Below are 17,102 nucleotides of genomic sequence, written 5' to 3' on the forward strand. Positions count from 1 at the left end.
GAACTACTGAACCGATTTTAAAAATTCTTTCACCAGTAGAAAGGTGACATAGGCTATACGGGATCTTTAAAAACCTAAATCTACGCGGGCGAAGCCGCGGGGATCAGCTAGTATTATATAAAGAGGTAATGTCGTTAAGTTTGTTTGTAGGGGGTAATCTTTAGAACTACTGAACCGATTTTAAAAATTCTTTCACCAGTAGAAAGCTACATTATTCCTGAGTGACATAGGCTATACGGGATCTTTAAAAACCTAAATCTACGCGGGCGAAGCCGCGGGGATCAGCTAGTAGTAAATATTAGGATCAGGATTAGACAAAAGTGCCAGCTATCGGGGCGACCTTACACCGATGGCTTCTATAGTTTCCTTTTCCTTCGAGATTGCAGTTGAGGTTTTCTTGTGAAAGTAAATGGGTAGGTAAATACGTCACTTTGCCAGTAGATGGCACTTACACAGTAGGTACTTTTTTACTAGTAGATAATATTAGGTATGTTACTATAATTTAGTATTAGATAAGGTTTACCTAGATTGCCTACGTCGGCATTTTTCCCACAAATTATTACACGGAAAATCTTAGTCTGTCTAGATAAGTCCAGCTCCAGAATGTAAGATTTCGGTACAGATGTTTAGCGATGAAAAGGTATACCTAGTCCGCGACTTGAGAAGGTAAACAGGGTATGAGCCGGGGGGGGGGGGGGGGGGGGGTTACGCCCGCACCCGCGCTCGGCCGCACCGGGCTAGCGCGGGGACTGTGCGGGTGTGTGTGGCGTTCCCTCCCCGATTGCCATCTCGATCTGTCGCGTATTAAACTTACAAGCGAACTGATAAAATTACCTATTACCACTAGGTACAGGTTCTAAGTGAAGGTGAGAAGTGCTACAAAAGTAGCAAAATAAAACACTATAAAAGTGCTAAAATCGTATGTATTTGTAAAACAGGTGGTAAATAGGAATAATAGTTTATATAACTTTGAATAAAATATGCAATTATAGCTAGGGCATAAACAGATATAAGGTACATAATATACTCAAGTACTTTTAAAAGGTTTAAATTATATATTGAGTTAAAAAACAATAAATATATCATCAGTTTTGAGTCACGAGTATTATTTTAGAACTTTTTCAAAGACCGCTTCCCTGTTAAGAGAAGAAAAGGTAAGGCAGGTAATAGGTACTCGTACCTCTACCAAGGTACCCTTTTCCGGCAATATACCTACCTATAGTACGCGACAGGTCGAGATGGCAATCGGAGAGGTAACGCGAGCGCGGGTGACGTGCGGGTGTGTAGTGCGCGCCCCACGCCTCATACCCCGATTGCTATCTCATGTCGTGGACCATACCAACAGGAAGGTACAAACAAATTAATCTCTGAAGTAATTATTATCTAGATGATTCATAATTTCTAAATGGCCAATAATATAGGTAGGTATTAAATATAGATTATTGAAGATACCTACTCTGGTGTCGCGACCATCAGCTATAGTTCTTAGTAAGTGAGGAATATCACTAACATCTGATGATAACAGCTGTAAAACCTAAGACTCAAAATCTCGTATGCTTAGACGAGTTGTATGCGGAAGAATCTGGGAACCCAGTGCATTACTATCCATAGAGAAGTCCTGCCACTATGTGATTAGTGAACAGGGGTCACGACCTAAAGAATACGACTACAAAGAGATATAGGCTAACAAGCTGGATTAATTAAATTCCTTTAGGTACTTTAATATTATAACAATAGCCACAAATGGGATAACTCAGGCATGCTCCTACATTTGCACATTAATTTATTATTAATGGTCCCTTAAATAATAAGATGTCATCAACTCATTACTCATTGCTTCTCTCATTTAGCGCAATTTTAAATATAAAAATATTAAAAGTTAAAAAAGGGGTATTTTGTGCCATAAAATGTGTAACTCATTGTACTAGACGAGGTCGAGGATAAGCTATGGCTTATGTATGTTCCCCGATCACTCGAAGACGCCTGGACCGATTTGGATAATTCTTTTTTTGTTTTAAACTGGAAAGCGCATATTATACTTCCGAAGTGCTCCCATATAAATTTAGTGAAGATCTGATGAACATCGTCGAAGATAGATAATGGTACTCCTCAACAGATAGGAGGAAATTGCTCGCGCTTAGTGTAATAGCTCAGTAAACAGTAGGTTTTTAACCAGGAATAGCATATTTTAATACGTGTGGGGCCACCTAAAATTATAAAATATATTTTTTTACAAAAAAAATAAAAACCGACTTCAATACCTTACCACAACTACTAAAAAGTAAAAATTAATTTAACTTATTACCGAATATATTAATGTTTACAAGAGTTAATGTAGTTCTATTAATATTTTATGGAGTCGATGCTCTTGCCAATGTGGAGTCACAAAATATGAAGAGTAGGTATACGGTTCGTGCGGCTAATTGGCGCCGACTCTAAAAATATTATTATAGAACTACATTAACTCTTGTATACTTAACTAGCTGATACCCGCGACTTCGTCCGCGTAGATTTAGGTTTTTAAAAATCCCGTGAACTGTTCACCCCATTGAAGTCGGTTTTTATTTTTTTGTTAAAAATTCATACTATTTTACATGAAAAAGTGCTCTATTTTATCCTTAAATAGATTATCATTTCATATTAAAGGCATTAATACATAATTGAGTATTCCCGGTATTGGAACGGTGCGGGAGGGATATGATGACGTGACGCGAGCGCTCAGTGATTCATCAACTTGTGGCAACTGTCACCCCTCCCTGCACCACTCTTCTACCGCAGGAGCCTACTCAGTTACTTATGCACTATACCTATAACAATGTTTTTCTTTTTATACTATCAAGTAGATACTTACTAAAAATATTTAAAAAAAACTTATTTTATTCCTTTATCAATGCTAATAACAGTTATAATCTAAATTTTAGAATAATATTATACATAATTATATTTATAAAATAACATAATAAAGATTAATATGACACAACTTTGACTTTTGAGATAACTTATTAATTATATGTATTAGCTAGTTTTATAATTAGAAGTTAATGTCATAAGTAATAAATAATAATCATTATTTCACAGCTGTATCACAGTTTAATACAAAACTGGTTTAACATTGAAAATTGAATTCAAATCAAATGTAACAAATATATGACAAACACAACAAACAGTTAGAACTTTAGAAGGCACTAGCGTTATTTATTACTTAATTGAGAAACTGTGCGAAGTTCTTGGACTTGTAATCTCAGGTACTAGTATCTACTGAGGCTCAGTCTACACAAATCTGGTTTGATTCTTATTCATATCATAGCTCATTTAAAAGCTATAGTATTTTGTACGTAGTGACCCATAACTGAACATATTTTATTCAATTTCTTAAACAACAGTTTTGCACCTTTTGTTGTGAAGTTCCCCAGGATTAGAATGAACCTAGCTTGTGTAGACTTGCATAATTTATTGCTGTATCAGTAAGGCCGGGCGCACATTGGCTAATATCGCCCAAGTGTCTAGCTTCTCTGGCAGCCATAACAACGAAATAATCTCAAGTTTCTCAATGGAAGCTAACTTTACAACAGATGAATTGCTCAAAGCGTCCAATTGGACACCCGAACCGCCCCCACCTGCGAGATTCTCCAAAGAAGCCTAGAAGATGATAAAAATCAAGCGCTCACTGCTGAAAAGAAGCTATCGTTCAGGCAATCCAATGGGTGTCCAGCCTAAGATGTGTTTATTAATTTTGTTATCATCATCAAATTGACATTTCACAATGGACTTTTTAAATGCAACAACTAATGAATCACTCTTACTTTCAACATATTGCACAATTTATTTTATCTGATTACTAAAATTACAATCAGATGATTCACTTTCACACATAATATTAAAAAGTAAACCTAATATTACCAGTCGAACACCATAGGTGTAAATATAACAATTAGGTACAGATACAATATTGCAAAATTGTTATTCTTTAGTCTTTTTTAATACAAATATTATTAATGGTTATTAATATTTAAATCATTCTCAACATTATTTAATAACAAGTTTTGATCCTGCACCTAAAAATTTAAAAATGTTTCTTTTATCTCGTCAATTGGTTATAGCCCAATATGAAAATGGCAAATAAAGTATAGGTAAACAAAATGACCGAAATTGTTAATAAAATAGTGTGAAATCATTCTAAGTAATTAATATACCATAATAATTAATTGTTTCTAATAATCTGGATTGGACAGATTAAATAAAGCTATTTTGTAGTTATTTAATTGAATTTTAAAAAGTTTCAAGTACAGAAACTTTGGTGAGCAGCTTAACTTGACCAATAAATCATAATATTAGATCAGTAACTTATAATAAATATAATTAAGCAACAATTGCTTTGATTGTTCTTTCTATGTCCATCCTACACATGGGACAGTTTTCTAACTGGTTTTGTGAACATGGCTGGCAGCAACACATGTGCCCACATGGCACAAAAACTATTTCAGACTTAGCATCCATACAAACTACACATTCACCTTCCACTATTGAGCTTTCTTTATCATTGATATTTAGAACTCCTGAACAATTTTGTTCTTTGTCAGAAATTGAAGGTGCACTTGGTTGGTGGGTGCTACTATTAGGTTCTGCTGTATTATAGTTCTGACTTTTATTTTGCACATACAACTGTAAGGCTCTCAAAATACTTTCTCTGTCTGAGCTTAGAATAACTCCACTATCCCTTAAATTCTCATTAGTGATATTTAACAAGGACTCACTAGCAAATAGGTACTTAACCAGAAAAGGCAAACAATGTATCACACCTTCTTGTAAGAGATAGTTTGCAAACACAGGGTCTAACTTTCGAACATCAAATAAAGATTTGGGAGCTGAATCCAAGAGTTTTTGATAACTTTTGAGCCAAAAATCATTAGATCTGGTACCTTCAGTTTCTACTTCCTTTAAAGTATCAATTAATTGCTTCCTTCTTATGTTTCTCTGATCCAGGAGGTTGTCCAGCAACTCTACTAAATGAATTCTTTGTTGTAAAAGTTCATTATAATTAAAGGCAATTTGCATGCTCTTTTTTTCTTGTTCAATTACACTGAGCCTTGCTAAGTTTGTAGAGATAAGTGATATTTCTTGATTAAGACTCCAACTCTTGGCATCAACTTTTTCCAGAAGGGATGATACAATCGCTTTTTGAATATCTTGATCTTCGAGAAGTGTTTGGACTAATGTGGTACGCGACTCATCTTTAGCATTTAAGAGTTCAGATAACTTCATTGCTCCTTCGGTCTCTTGTATTAACATATTTTCTTTAATGTTATTTAGATCATCCTTATAATATTTTTTATAGATTTGAATAGAAGAATCTTTTTCTATAAGCTCTTCCATTGCTTTTAAAATATCAGCCCTCCTTACATTATCGTAATTTTGTCGAGTGATCTCCAGTAGCCGGTCGTGTTCAGCTTGTTCATAAGCTAGCTGTTGTTGCACCACCTCAGGTTGCAGTCTATCAATTTGAATAAAGTTTTTAACCAAACATTCAATTTCCTCTTCTTCCATCTGTATAGCTTTCATTAGCTTCTGTCTCTCTACTTCTCTTACTTCTTGTACTTTAGCTATCTCGCTATCCAAATCTTGTTGTTCTTGTATAATCTTAGACAGAAATTTTTCTCTTTGCTGTAGATTAGCTTTGTGAATTTTACTTTCTTGTTGAATCATTGCAGCTTCTTGCTCTTCCCATGTTATTCCTAATTGTTTTTCAAAAGGGTTATAATTCATGTTTGGAACTTGTGATGGTGAAATATCAGAAGGCAATGGCGCTGTGTACTCAACATTCATTTCAGAACATAGATACTTCATAATTTCTATAGTCCCTTGTGTGGCTATGTATGATGGTGGAAAGGTAAAATTGTCGCCATTTAATTCGATAGATAGCAAATTAGTAGCAAGACTCAGCTCTGGGCAAAGTTTTGTGAGATGCTTGTTATCAGATATCTTTAACTGTCTCAAACATTTGAGATTACCTAATCCAGGGTTCAAATGTTTCAATTTGTTATTAGATAAGTCCAAGACTTGTAAGCACTCTAAAAACTTTATTCCATCGGGTATAGATTCAAGAAAATTATTTTGTAAATAGAGCTCCGTGAGACTTACCAGATATCTTATGCTGTTTGGCAATCGAAAAAACTGATTACAACTTAAATTGAGGACTTTAATGAGTAACAGATCTGACAGCTGCCCACCTTCTTCTAAGGATTGCAGGCGATTGTTATGCAGATATAAATTGTCTTTTCTAAATACCTTGCATATAGAAAATATACCTGATGGCAAACGCCGAAGACAGCAGTCTGACAAATCGAAATCAGGTTCTGGTGATTCTCGGGCAAGATATAGTTTCCTTTCCAGTCTTGCTCGAGCTTCCTGAGGATTGTGAGCATTTTTCCCAAACAAAAACATCATATTGCGTTGTTGTACCGATACAGAACTACCCATTAAAATATCACAAATTAAAACTCACGATACATACGACAGAGTTCCACTGTGTCACCGACTGCAAACTACCATGGTTGATATATTTAGTTTATCGCTATAATATCATATAACCAAAACACAACAGTTAATGAGTCAGGCTATTATAATTATTTTATTAAACATTGTTTTTCCTCTACTTTTCAAAACACTTCGAAGTTCGATTTTCTCTCCTTTTATTATGACCACGTCAATGTCACAGTCAATTGTCAAATGTTTATGTCAAAGTCAATCAAGTTTGACACTTAATACTACAGTTATAACGGGTAACATTGGTATAATGTGAGAGTTTTTAGGATGCTTTGAGATAAGTTTTGCGTAAAATGTGATGTGGATATTTTATGGAATACAAGATGATGCCCGCGACATCGTCCACGTGGATTTAGGTTTTTAAAAATCCCGTGGGAACTCTTTGATTTTCTGGGATAAAAAGGAGCCTACTTAACTATGTCCTATATAATACGCCGGTATATAAGCTATCTCTGTACCAAATTTCATCAAAATCGGTTAAGCCGTTGGGCCGTAAAAAGCTAGCAGACAGACAGACAGACACACTTTCGCATTTATAATATTAGTATGTATATTAGTATGGATTGTGTGCTCATAAGGCATATAAGATATAAGGTCACGGAACAGAAAGAACAGTGGAAGTGCAATTCACCAAAATTACTATAGGAACCGCTGTCGCCAAACTCATACAAATATACCGATAGTCATATATTGCACTACAAAGAAACAAATCATTTGATTTGTCGTTTAAGTTTAGTCAAAACTAGCCTACGTCACAGATTTGGAAATAAACCCTGACGCTCTAGAAATAAGATTTATTTTGCTTTAGCGGAAGAACGTATTTACGAGCTATAGTCACACTCACGTCACACTACGACGACAGGGTCTTCTCCGGTTGGCCGAAGGCCAAGCGGGGGTACGGGCCTCGAGGCGTAGCCTCCTTACCCGGGTAGGGCGCGGGGTATTCATGTTACCCCGGTGTTGGTCTTCTAGCCGGAATTTCACTGGCTAGGGCCCGCCATCTTGGCTTGGGGCCTCGTGGCTGGTTGCGTTCCCCGCGCTGCGGGCGATAGATTCGCCGTCGCGCACGGGGGTGGTGTCTGGTCCGGTGGAGATCTCCGCGCTGCAGACGATAGGCTGGCCATCGCGCGCGGAGATAGTGTCATATCCGGTGGGTCTCGCGTCGTCATCATCATCGCTAGGATCTCCTGCGTGCCACGCTAGTGGTGGCGGTCGTAGGAGTTCCCGAGGCAGAGGACGCCCGGTCGGTGGTCGAATGGTCAGCGGAGCGATGCCGTGAAGGTGTGTGTAAGGTCCGTAGTCCGCGCGCGCAAACATGCGCCGCGCAAGTGTACGGACGTACTCCTCCACGGTGGGCGTCTTGAGGTCGCGATGAATGACATCATTCCTCACGTACCTCGGCGCTCCTACGATCATGCGTAGGCACTTGTTCTGCTGGACTTGTAAGCGGCTCTTCTGGTATTCTGAACAGAGAGCATACCAGGCAGGAGCCGCGTACGTCAGACGTGAGCGGACATAGGCTCCATAGATCCGGAGCTTGGTCTTCAGTGAGAGGCTTGAGGTAAGGATCTGGTACAGCATCGACGCGGCAGCCTTGGCGTGATCCACGGCGTGATTCACAGTGGGGATCATGCTCAGGCTATTGTCGATGCGACACCCCAAGTAGCACACCGAAGTCTGCCACTCTATGCCCTGCCCTCGCAGTTGGAGCTGACGTAAAGGCTTCCGGATGCCGAACAGGATCGCGGCAGTCTTCCCCACGTTGACTGCCATTCTCCACTTATCCAGCCAATCCGGGAGCAAATCCAGCAGACGTTGCATGCGATTGGTAGCGATGATCTGATGGTATGACGACGCGAGATACGCGCTGTCGTCAGCATAAAGCGACAACAGCACGTCTTCCTCCCCCTCGCGCAAATGTTCGGCGAGGGTAGGGATGTCGTCTGTGTACACCGCATACAGACACGGGGACAAGCAGCTGCCTTGTGGTACTCCTGCTCGTATCGGGCGCGGCTGGGAGTCCGTGCCTTCTATGGATACGTAGAAGGACCTGCCTTCCAGGAATGAGGCTACCAGCCGCACAATCGCGGGTGGTAGATTGGTGGAGAGGAGCTTCACCAGGAGTCCAGCGTGCCACACTCGGTCGAAGGCCTTCTCTATGTCGAGGAAGACCCCGACAGTGCAGTAGCCTCTGTTTTTCTCACTGGCGATAAAGTTAAGTCCTCTCGCTAGCTGGAGCGTCGTTGAGTGGTTACTGCGAAAGCCAAACTGCTCGGCCCGTGGTTGTAAGTGCGGGGCGAGCCTTCGCAGCAATAGACGCTCGAACAGCTTGGCGATGTGCGGCAGAAGGGTTATAGGTCGGTAGCTTCCTGGAAGGCGGCGGTCCTTTCCCGGTTTGGGGATGGTAATAACCTTCCCCAGTTTCCAGGACTCCGGAAAGTGAGAAGTACGGAGTACCCCATTGAAAAGCCTAGTCAGTGCAACGAGAACTCTTTTAGGCAGCTGCTGTAGTGCGGCGATCTGGATTCCGTCGTCACCTGGCGCCTTCCTTTTAGGGAGTCGGAAGACGACTTTCCTTAGCTCAGACGGGGAGATGAATTGGTCTCCCCGGAGAGAAGGTATCTGGGCCGACAAGAAATCCTCTAGTTGTTGGTTGATCGCCGCATAGTGTCTGGTCGCGATGTCGTTATTGGCCGGTGGGTTGGGGGTAAATTGTCCCTCCATATACTCCGCCATGATCTCCGCTCGGTCTATGGGGGAGTATCTTCGTCTACCCTGACTATCTAGAAGAGGGTAAACGGGTGAGTCTGATCCGGTAAGTGTCTTGCACAGGTGGTACAGCGTTGTTTCGGACTCAGACGCAGCGTCGATGGTTTTCTCCCATTCTTCATCTTCGCGTGCGACGAGAGCTTGCGACACTTCCTGTGCAAGACGGTTGAGGTCACGCTTGACTCTCGGACAGCGAGTACGCGCCCATAGTTTGCGTAAGGCGCGCTTCTTCTCGAGCTTGTCCCGGAGCGAGCTCGGTAGCAGGTCCCGTCGCCCAGTATGAGGCATGATGGTGGTGGCCTCGTTTTTGGCCTGTTGAATGGCTGCCGTAATGGTGCAGGTGGCGCGGTCAACATCAGCTGGGGTGGAGATGGGTCCTGCGAGCTCGAACTTCGACAGCGCAACGGTGTATTTCTCCCAGTTTGTTTTAATTCTGGGAGGACGCGGTATGGTGAAGTCGCGCTGGAGATTGAGAGTGACCAGTATCGGTAGGTGCTCAGTGTCGAGCTCGTACATGGGCTCGACAGTGATAGGGTGGTCAAGCTGGTAGTGCAGCACGATGTCCAGGACATCCGGCTGCTGGCGGTGGTCTGACGGTATATTGGTCGGCGCTCCTGGACCCAATACACCGTAGTAGTGGCGTTCACTGTCCTCGAGTAGCATCCTTCCAGCCGTGGTGTTGAGACGCGAGCCCCATGCTTGGTGCTTCGCGTTCAAGTCGCCCACGACTAGTGTGGGGATTTGCGACTCGAGGATTGTGTGGACATCGGTGCTGCAAAATGCCTCGTTTGGTGGTCTGTAGGCGGCATACAGATTGAGCTCCTTATTTCCAGCGTGAACACGCACTCCCTGCGTGCGTAGAGATCTGTATGGTGCATGTTCTAATTCTTCGTGTACTAAGTCTCTGCGGACCAGGGCTGCCGTTCCTCTATAGGCGTAGCCCCGGGGAGAGACTTCATCGCGCCGGTACACGAAGAAATTTGGTATTCGGAGCTGAGTTATGGCCAAAGACTTGACAGCGGTGGCACTGCGGAGGCTTGCTCCCTCCTCGCCAGGCTTCTACTGTCACTTGAGGCATATATAGGAGCTCGGTGATGGAGTAAAGATCTCGGAGCTCTTCTTCAGTCATATGTGCCAGCCGCACGTAATACGTGCAGCCATGTTTGCCACGCGGAGGTGGAATGGCTCGCGCGGCTTCAGCCGGGAAGCCCAGTGCGCGAAGTGCAGTGACAACCTCATCGGTGGGTGTCTCCAATGGAAGTCCTCGAATCGCCACCTTTGATGGTATTTCTGTGGCCGGGCTGTAACAGTACCAAGAAATGGTACTATCTTGGGTAGTGGCCTGGGTTAGGTAGCGCTGTACAGCCCGGAATTCTTCGGCGGATTTCGGTAAAAACCGCACACCACGTCCTAGCGGTTTTGCGTTAGGTGCATATCCTAGCATCTCGCCTAGGGCCTTGAAGTGCTTTGTCCAGTTCGGAAAGCATTCCACAACCAAGGGCGGGTAGGCGGACCGCGGCGTGGGTTGCGGTGGGTCGGTGGCGCCGGCTGGGTCAGCGGGTGGTGGTGTACGGCGCGGTGCAGCCGGTGGTGGCGAGCGGCGCGGTGCACGTGGTGCCGCGGCGGCTGTGGCATACGAAGTACTGGGCTGTGGAGATGCCGGCTCAGACACATCCATGTGGGTGTTACTCGTTGGTGTTGCGAGACCCATGTAGCTAGTCGAATCCTTCGGCCAGCTTACTGATTCTAGATGGGCATACTCTCCGAGAAGTTTCGAACTTTCGAACCAATTATGCACATTTCATATAATTTTTTAGAAAAAGATATTCCTGCGCTAATTGAGCTAGCAGGGATTAGCCACGGATTAGCCGGGATGATGGTTGGAGACCTGGATGAACTGACGCTGTGCTATAAGGGTATTAGTGTCGTCCTCTTATAGTCGACATCCTTATAGTTCGTCCAGTTCGTTCTTTTGTTTTACTACCGAACCCTATATTTAGATTATGTCTATATAAACACTTCGATGTCTGTCTGTATTTCCCTTTATGTCAAAGCCGCTTTTAAGTCACTGTCGAAATATAATAAGAACAGTTTGAAAAGACTACAACGTGATATTCCAGATGCTACATATACCTACTAGATACAAACAGCTTTTAGAACTTAGCCGCAAGGTGAACATTGTTTTCAATAATTTTAGATTCGGATCATTAAGAGGGATACCAATAAATAAAATTAATAAGAATAACAGATATTGAAAACATTTATTATTTACTTAGTTATCTTCTAACTTAGAATCCAAAATCACATAATTGAGAGACAAATTGCTGCACCACTCAACTACTTACTTAAATAACATAATTTTTAGTCCTAAGGAATAGTCTTATGTACTTATTCAATAATATCATCTATAGTATTCTACTGTAGATGGGTTACGGTCTCTGTAAGATTCATGTTTCAATTGGTCACTATTATACCATTTTTCAAATTTCGGAACTTCTTTGCGAAAATATGAATAGTTTTCTTGCTCTTGATCAGCCAATGGATAATAATTACTGAGAGCATTAGCGTGTTTAGGTTTTGTATTATCTTTTCTATACCAAATTCTATTATCTAGTAAATTTTGGCCTGTAAGTCTTTTTGAATCAGATATTTCTAAAGGTTTATTTAGAAAAGGGACCCGTTCGTCAAATTCCCTTTGTTTATTATGTTCTAATTTTTGGTTAACATCTGCCGATGACGGCCCGTTAATAACATAGTTATTTAAATTTTTTATATTATCATTTATCAAGGGTGAAACTAAGAACGAATTAAATTTATTTTCTTCTGATTCCTTAATTAAACGCATTCTCGGATCGCTGTTATCATCTTCTTCGGGTAGTCGAAGTGGATTATCGTAAGTTTTTTCTATATCCGATAGAATACGAATTAAATCTTCGGATATATTGTCATTTTGTGCATCATGTTCGTTCTTGCCTTCTTCATTAGGTCTTATTGTTCTTAGATTTTTAAAGTCATATTGTTCTTGTGGGTTGGCTCTTGTAACAGATTTTGCATACTCCTCCTCATCTAAAGAATCACGAGATTCATAAGTGTATGGGTTCACTTCTTTTCTAACTCCAACTCCCTGAACAATCGCCGTCCGCGGCAGTTCTTCCGTCGTTTTACTAAAATAATCAAATACAGGAAATTGAGGTAAATCTTGCATTTGTCTTTTTTCTGGCCTGGGTAATCTTATAATCACTATGTTACCTTGTTGGTATCCTAAGCCATGCCCTTCAAATGGCTTGCTTTCAGCAGCCATCATCAGCTTTATCTTCACTTCTTTCTTTGGAGTATCGCTACTGTCTTCAATCAAAAGGTCTGGATTTGCATTGCAGTACATTATGTTAAGCTTTTGCTCGTCTTTATCAGATAGACCTTTCCTCTGCCCGATTACTGCACCAAGCTGAAACAAGCAAAACACATTTTATAAAAATTACTGATCTTTTAAGTTGCATCTAACTAATTATTTATACAGTCAAGTATTGTATTATTAATTTCATTAAATCACCTTTTTAGGTATTAACGTGTCTAGACCATTCGAAGAGAAAGCTTTGCGACTATAATGCAGGACACTGTCGTAGTCGTAACCGACGCCAAAATCCGACACCGCCAACGAATTGTACTTTCGGAAATTGTGCCGGGAAGCTGTAATAAAAATAAAATAATAAGTATTATATTTAGTAATCGCCTCTGTGAAGAATACCTACGTAAGTAGGTACTATAAAGGTACCTACCTATACAACAAATAAACTACCTATCTAGAGAGAATTATAAGGTAACAGTAACAAAACCCAAGGAGTGCCTTGAGTTCTCAGTAGCATAAAACTGATCGACTTTCCTTTTTTGTTATTTACTTACTAGACTAGGTAGGTAAATCTTGCAGTTGTTGACAGCGCTACTTATGTACTATAGATAGGGCTTAGCTAATAAAATCATCACTATGCGCTCTGTTTAACTGTAAAGTATTGAGTATGTGAACGATCGACGGTGAGCATTTCGTATTCAAATCACACAGAGATAGTGGTGCATTACTAACACCGTTACCTAATTCCTACCAGTAGTTACTGTGTTCAAATTTTAGACACGTTTCTGCAGATATCATTTTCCGGTATTGTCACGGCAATTTCATTGGCACAAATGAATATTTTTTAAGATAAGTAATTTAGTACGCAATATTTTTTAATTTTTTAAGTTCGTTTACTCTACCGTTCATACTTTCTTTGTTATATAGTCTATAGTACTCACGTTTAATAATGTTTTCCCACAACACGTCGATGTAATCGTCTCTATCGGGACTGCTCTGCATGTGGTAGAATCCAAGCGTGTGTAATAGTTCGTGAACTACAGTTCCATGTCGAAAACAACCTCGGCCGGCTGGATGGCGACGAAAGAGGTTCATAACTTGATAGCCTCCTTGGTAACCAACTTGTGAAAAACATCCACGCCTGCTACCCTAATAGGAGTAAAAGATTATATCTCAGTAGGTAGGTATACCTGTTTATCATTTAGGTATCTAATTAAAATCCTAAATTAGCAACTTGCAGAGCGCGAATAAACTCGCTGTTGCCAGAGGTTTGGGTTGCTTGATGGACATGTTGTTGGACGTTTTCCTGTTTCTGACTGCTCGAAACGACTGTCTCTAGATTCTCTAGAGTCTAGCGAATGACTTCGAACGTGTTAAAATGGCCAAAAAGTAACTTACAGTACGATTCATCTGCGTGAAGTTGCGAGACGTGCGCTGTTACCCTCCCCGCTACCCCGGACACCCAAAATGTGTGTGGTGCGCAACGTCGTGCGCAAACTTCAGGGGCGCATTTAAGTTTGAATCGTACCTACTGTACGTGATGTTAAAACTTGAGCAACGATTTGTTTGTGCCTAGGTAGTACATAATATTATGTCCATGGTCCAAACTTTGTAATAATATTGGAGTAGTTTGCAATCTGATTAAGTAAATGGGATACAAACAAAAAGTCTGACCCCAAAATTAATATTCAATTTATCATTTGCTTGGAAAAATAAAATATTGCTATAATTTTGTGTGGCGCGACTATAAAGTGCAATCTCACCTGTATAACTACTGCATCTTTATCGCCTTTTACATAGGGTCTAAATTTGACACAAGAGACACGGGCCAAATCGGCCATACCTGTTTGTATTGCTTCCACTTGAGCACTATCTGCAAAAAATTGAAGTTATTAGGCAATTTCTTTGTAAACGGTAGGTAAGCCCACAGAGAACTTGCAGGTTTTTACGAATTTTATTGCAACAATACAACAATAGATACTGTACGACATAGATGCTGTAACTAGGTGTACCTATTTGCACGCTAAACGTTTATCGTGGTGAAACTAATCAAGAGAGAGCCCGTGAGGGACAGACCTTCGTTATTTTACATACTTAAGTTAAGTTTATCCGCGTATTGTCCCCAACTCAGGGAGGAACGATAGATAGATAGGTAGATAGATAGAAAGATATGTAGATAGACAAATAGACAGATAGATAGATAGATAGATAGATAGATAGATAGATATATAGATAGAGAGATAGATAAATATACAGATAGATAGCCAGATAGACCATTAGATAGAGAGATACACAGATGGAAAAACTTTATTGCACACAAAACATGAAATAAATGTGATTTCTAATACTATTCCGAAGAAAATATAAAAAATACAATGTGTACTTTGACGTAAATTTTTTATACCTTTGTTACCTACTTATTATCTGCCAAAGCCACCATAATCCAAACTTCATAGTCACTGATCGTTCCTCCCTATCCCCAGACAATACGCAGAGACACTTTCAGCTTTTATAAAATAACTAAAGTCTGGCCCTCGCTGTCTCTTAGTCCATAAGTAGGTAGATACTTGCTTACTTTCAAGTAAGTAATAAACATGAGGTATATAGGGTGAATTTTGTTATAAAGAAAATAAGTATCCATCAGTAAAATAGTCTATCACTTGCCTACGAAAAATTTAACCTCCAAAATAGTCTAAAATTTTTAGAATTTATCTGACTATAGGACGAGAAAAAGCTCTAAACACTAAATCATTCTTATCATTTATAAGTAAACTTACTAAAATGGTCTGGTTGTATAAAATAAATGACCTCATTGTTCGGCCAGCGCTTGGTACTATCAGTCAACCCATTTCTTGCTAAGCCCTCCGCTACGTTAGTTAGAATCATTCTTCTTTGCTTCTCATTCAAAATCAGATCACCTTCGAATTTCCCACTTGTTTCCCATGCATTGTCTTGTATGAGGTCGTCTTCATCGATTTCGTCATTTGGTAAGTTACCTTTAACAAAGTTGACAAGTTTCAATTTGTAGTTTTTTTAATTAGGTACTTAGGTAGAGAAAAACATTAACTCTTTATTTGAAACGAACGTTTTCCTGTGACTTCGTTCATAGCCTATAGTGGGGATCTATCACTGAAAGAATTTTTACAATCGGATCGTTAGTTCCGGAGATGACATGACCCCCTACCACATCCAAATTTTACCTTTATAATATTAGTAAGTAGAATAGAATAGAAACATTTTTGATTCAAAAAAACTTTTACAAGTGCTTTTGAATCGTCAAAAGCAATACCGTTAGTTCAGAATGCCCGAGAAGAACCACCAAGTAACTCGGCGGTTGCTCTTTTCGGAAATGTTCCATATAAATAACATTTGCGTAGAAAAGATAAATATTTTGCTATAATACTTAGAAAGGATACCGGTAACAACTTACTTTTCACATTTTGATCCAACTGAGATGTTTGTCTAAGGAAATTGCTAAAATCCTCTAGTTCGTTCAGTGACATCGCAAAACACTTAAGCACACACACATGGCATATAACTAGGTAACCAGGCCACTTCATATTTAAAAATCTTGTCATATTATTATCAGATGAAATTGGAAACTAAATACATTAGTATATTAAGTATTTTGTCCCCTAGTCAATGTTCAAAGAATCGTTTTAAAGTGTGCCACTCTAACGGTAGAGCCACATTGCACTGTTTTGGTAAAGCTACTGCACAGCAACTTATGATCGAAGTTTTTCGCGCTATAGGCAGCGTAGTTTTTGCCAAACAAAACCCACCGAGGCGGGTCGGGAATTAATATAGTGTTAGATACGACCATTTCACAAGTCGCTGTCTCGCTACTGTTGAGGCTGCTTGCGACAGCGTGTTCGCTGACAACGGCCCGTACCTCCTCTACAAGAAAAAGTTGGTAAAATTGCTATGTACATTTAATACTCGACTTTATTTTAAAAAAAACCGGCCAAGTGCGAATCGGACTCGAGCACGAAGGATTCCATACATTGTTGTATGGGAGCCCCCTTAAATAATTGTAAATTTTTTGTTAAAGTGAATATATATACAAAATTAATTCACTGAATCTCGATAACTTAGGCGGGCAGTAACCCTGCAGCATCAGGATTGAGGAGTTGGATCCAGAAATTTAAATGGGACCACCCACCTTAACATCCTCTGCTGATTAAAAAATATTTTGCAAATCGGTCCAGAAACCTGGAAAAAATCGATGTACATACATAAAAATAAAAATAAATAAAAAAAACGGGCCGAATTGAGAACCACCTCCTTTTTGGAAGTCGGTTAAAAAAGTACGGTCATTCGGGCGCTAAAACTGCCCATTAAATCTTGCTCCTCAAATATATAGGTAGGTACTAGGTAGGTACGTAATAATTATAGCATGTAGGTATTAGTAATAAATGAGGCATACACATGGAAGTTATCAATA

The 17,102-nt window shown here is 40.2% G+C and overlaps 2 protein-coding genes across 4 annotated transcripts; both read right to left on the bottom strand.

Moving 5' to 3' along the window:
• Positions 1-906: 906 nt before the first annotated feature.
• LOC117997207 (E3 ubiquitin-protein ligase LRSAM1-like) lies at positions 907-6,684 on the bottom strand. The gene has a single exon (XM_034985415.2). The coding sequence runs from the start codon at positions 6,475-6,477 to the stop codon at positions 4,360-4,362; it is 2,118 nt and encodes a 705-aa protein (XP_034841306.1). The 5' UTR covers positions 6,478-6,684; the 3' UTR covers positions 907-4,359.
• Positions 6,685-11,554: 4,870 nt separating this feature from the next.
• On the bottom strand, positions 11,555-16,564 carry LOC117997208 (seminal metalloprotease 1-like). 3 transcript variants are annotated; one of them, XM_034985418.2, is made up of 7 exons: positions 16,089-16,564; positions 15,436-15,654; positions 14,422-14,531; positions 13,600-13,807; positions 12,863-12,999; positions 12,562-12,757; positions 12,271-12,476 (listed from the first exon to the last, which is right to left on the bottom strand). In XM_034985418.2, the coding sequence occupies exons 1-7, from the start codon at positions 16,234-16,236 to the stop codon at positions 12,412-12,414; spliced, it is 1,083 nt and encodes a 360-aa protein (XP_034841309.1). In that variant the 5' UTR covers positions 16,237-16,564; the 3' UTR covers positions 12,271-12,411. The 3 variants fall into 3 exon arrangements, with proteins under 3 accessions (XP_034841307.1, XP_034841308.1, XP_034841309.1); XM_034985416.2 differs by having other exon boundaries at positions 11,555-12,757; XM_034985417.2 differs by lacking the exons at positions 15,436-15,654; positions 16,089-16,564 and adding an exon at positions 14,640-14,707 and having other exon boundaries at positions 11,555-12,757.
• Between the last annotated feature and the right edge of the window lie 538 nt (positions 16,565-17,102).

Source organism: Maniola hyperantus, chromosome 4 (genome assembly GCF_902806685.2).
Source record: "Maniola hyperantus chromosome 4, iAphHyp1.2, whole genome shotgun sequence".
Lineage (NCBI taxonomy): Eukaryota > Metazoa > Arthropoda > Insecta > Lepidoptera > Nymphalidae > Maniola > Maniola hyperantus.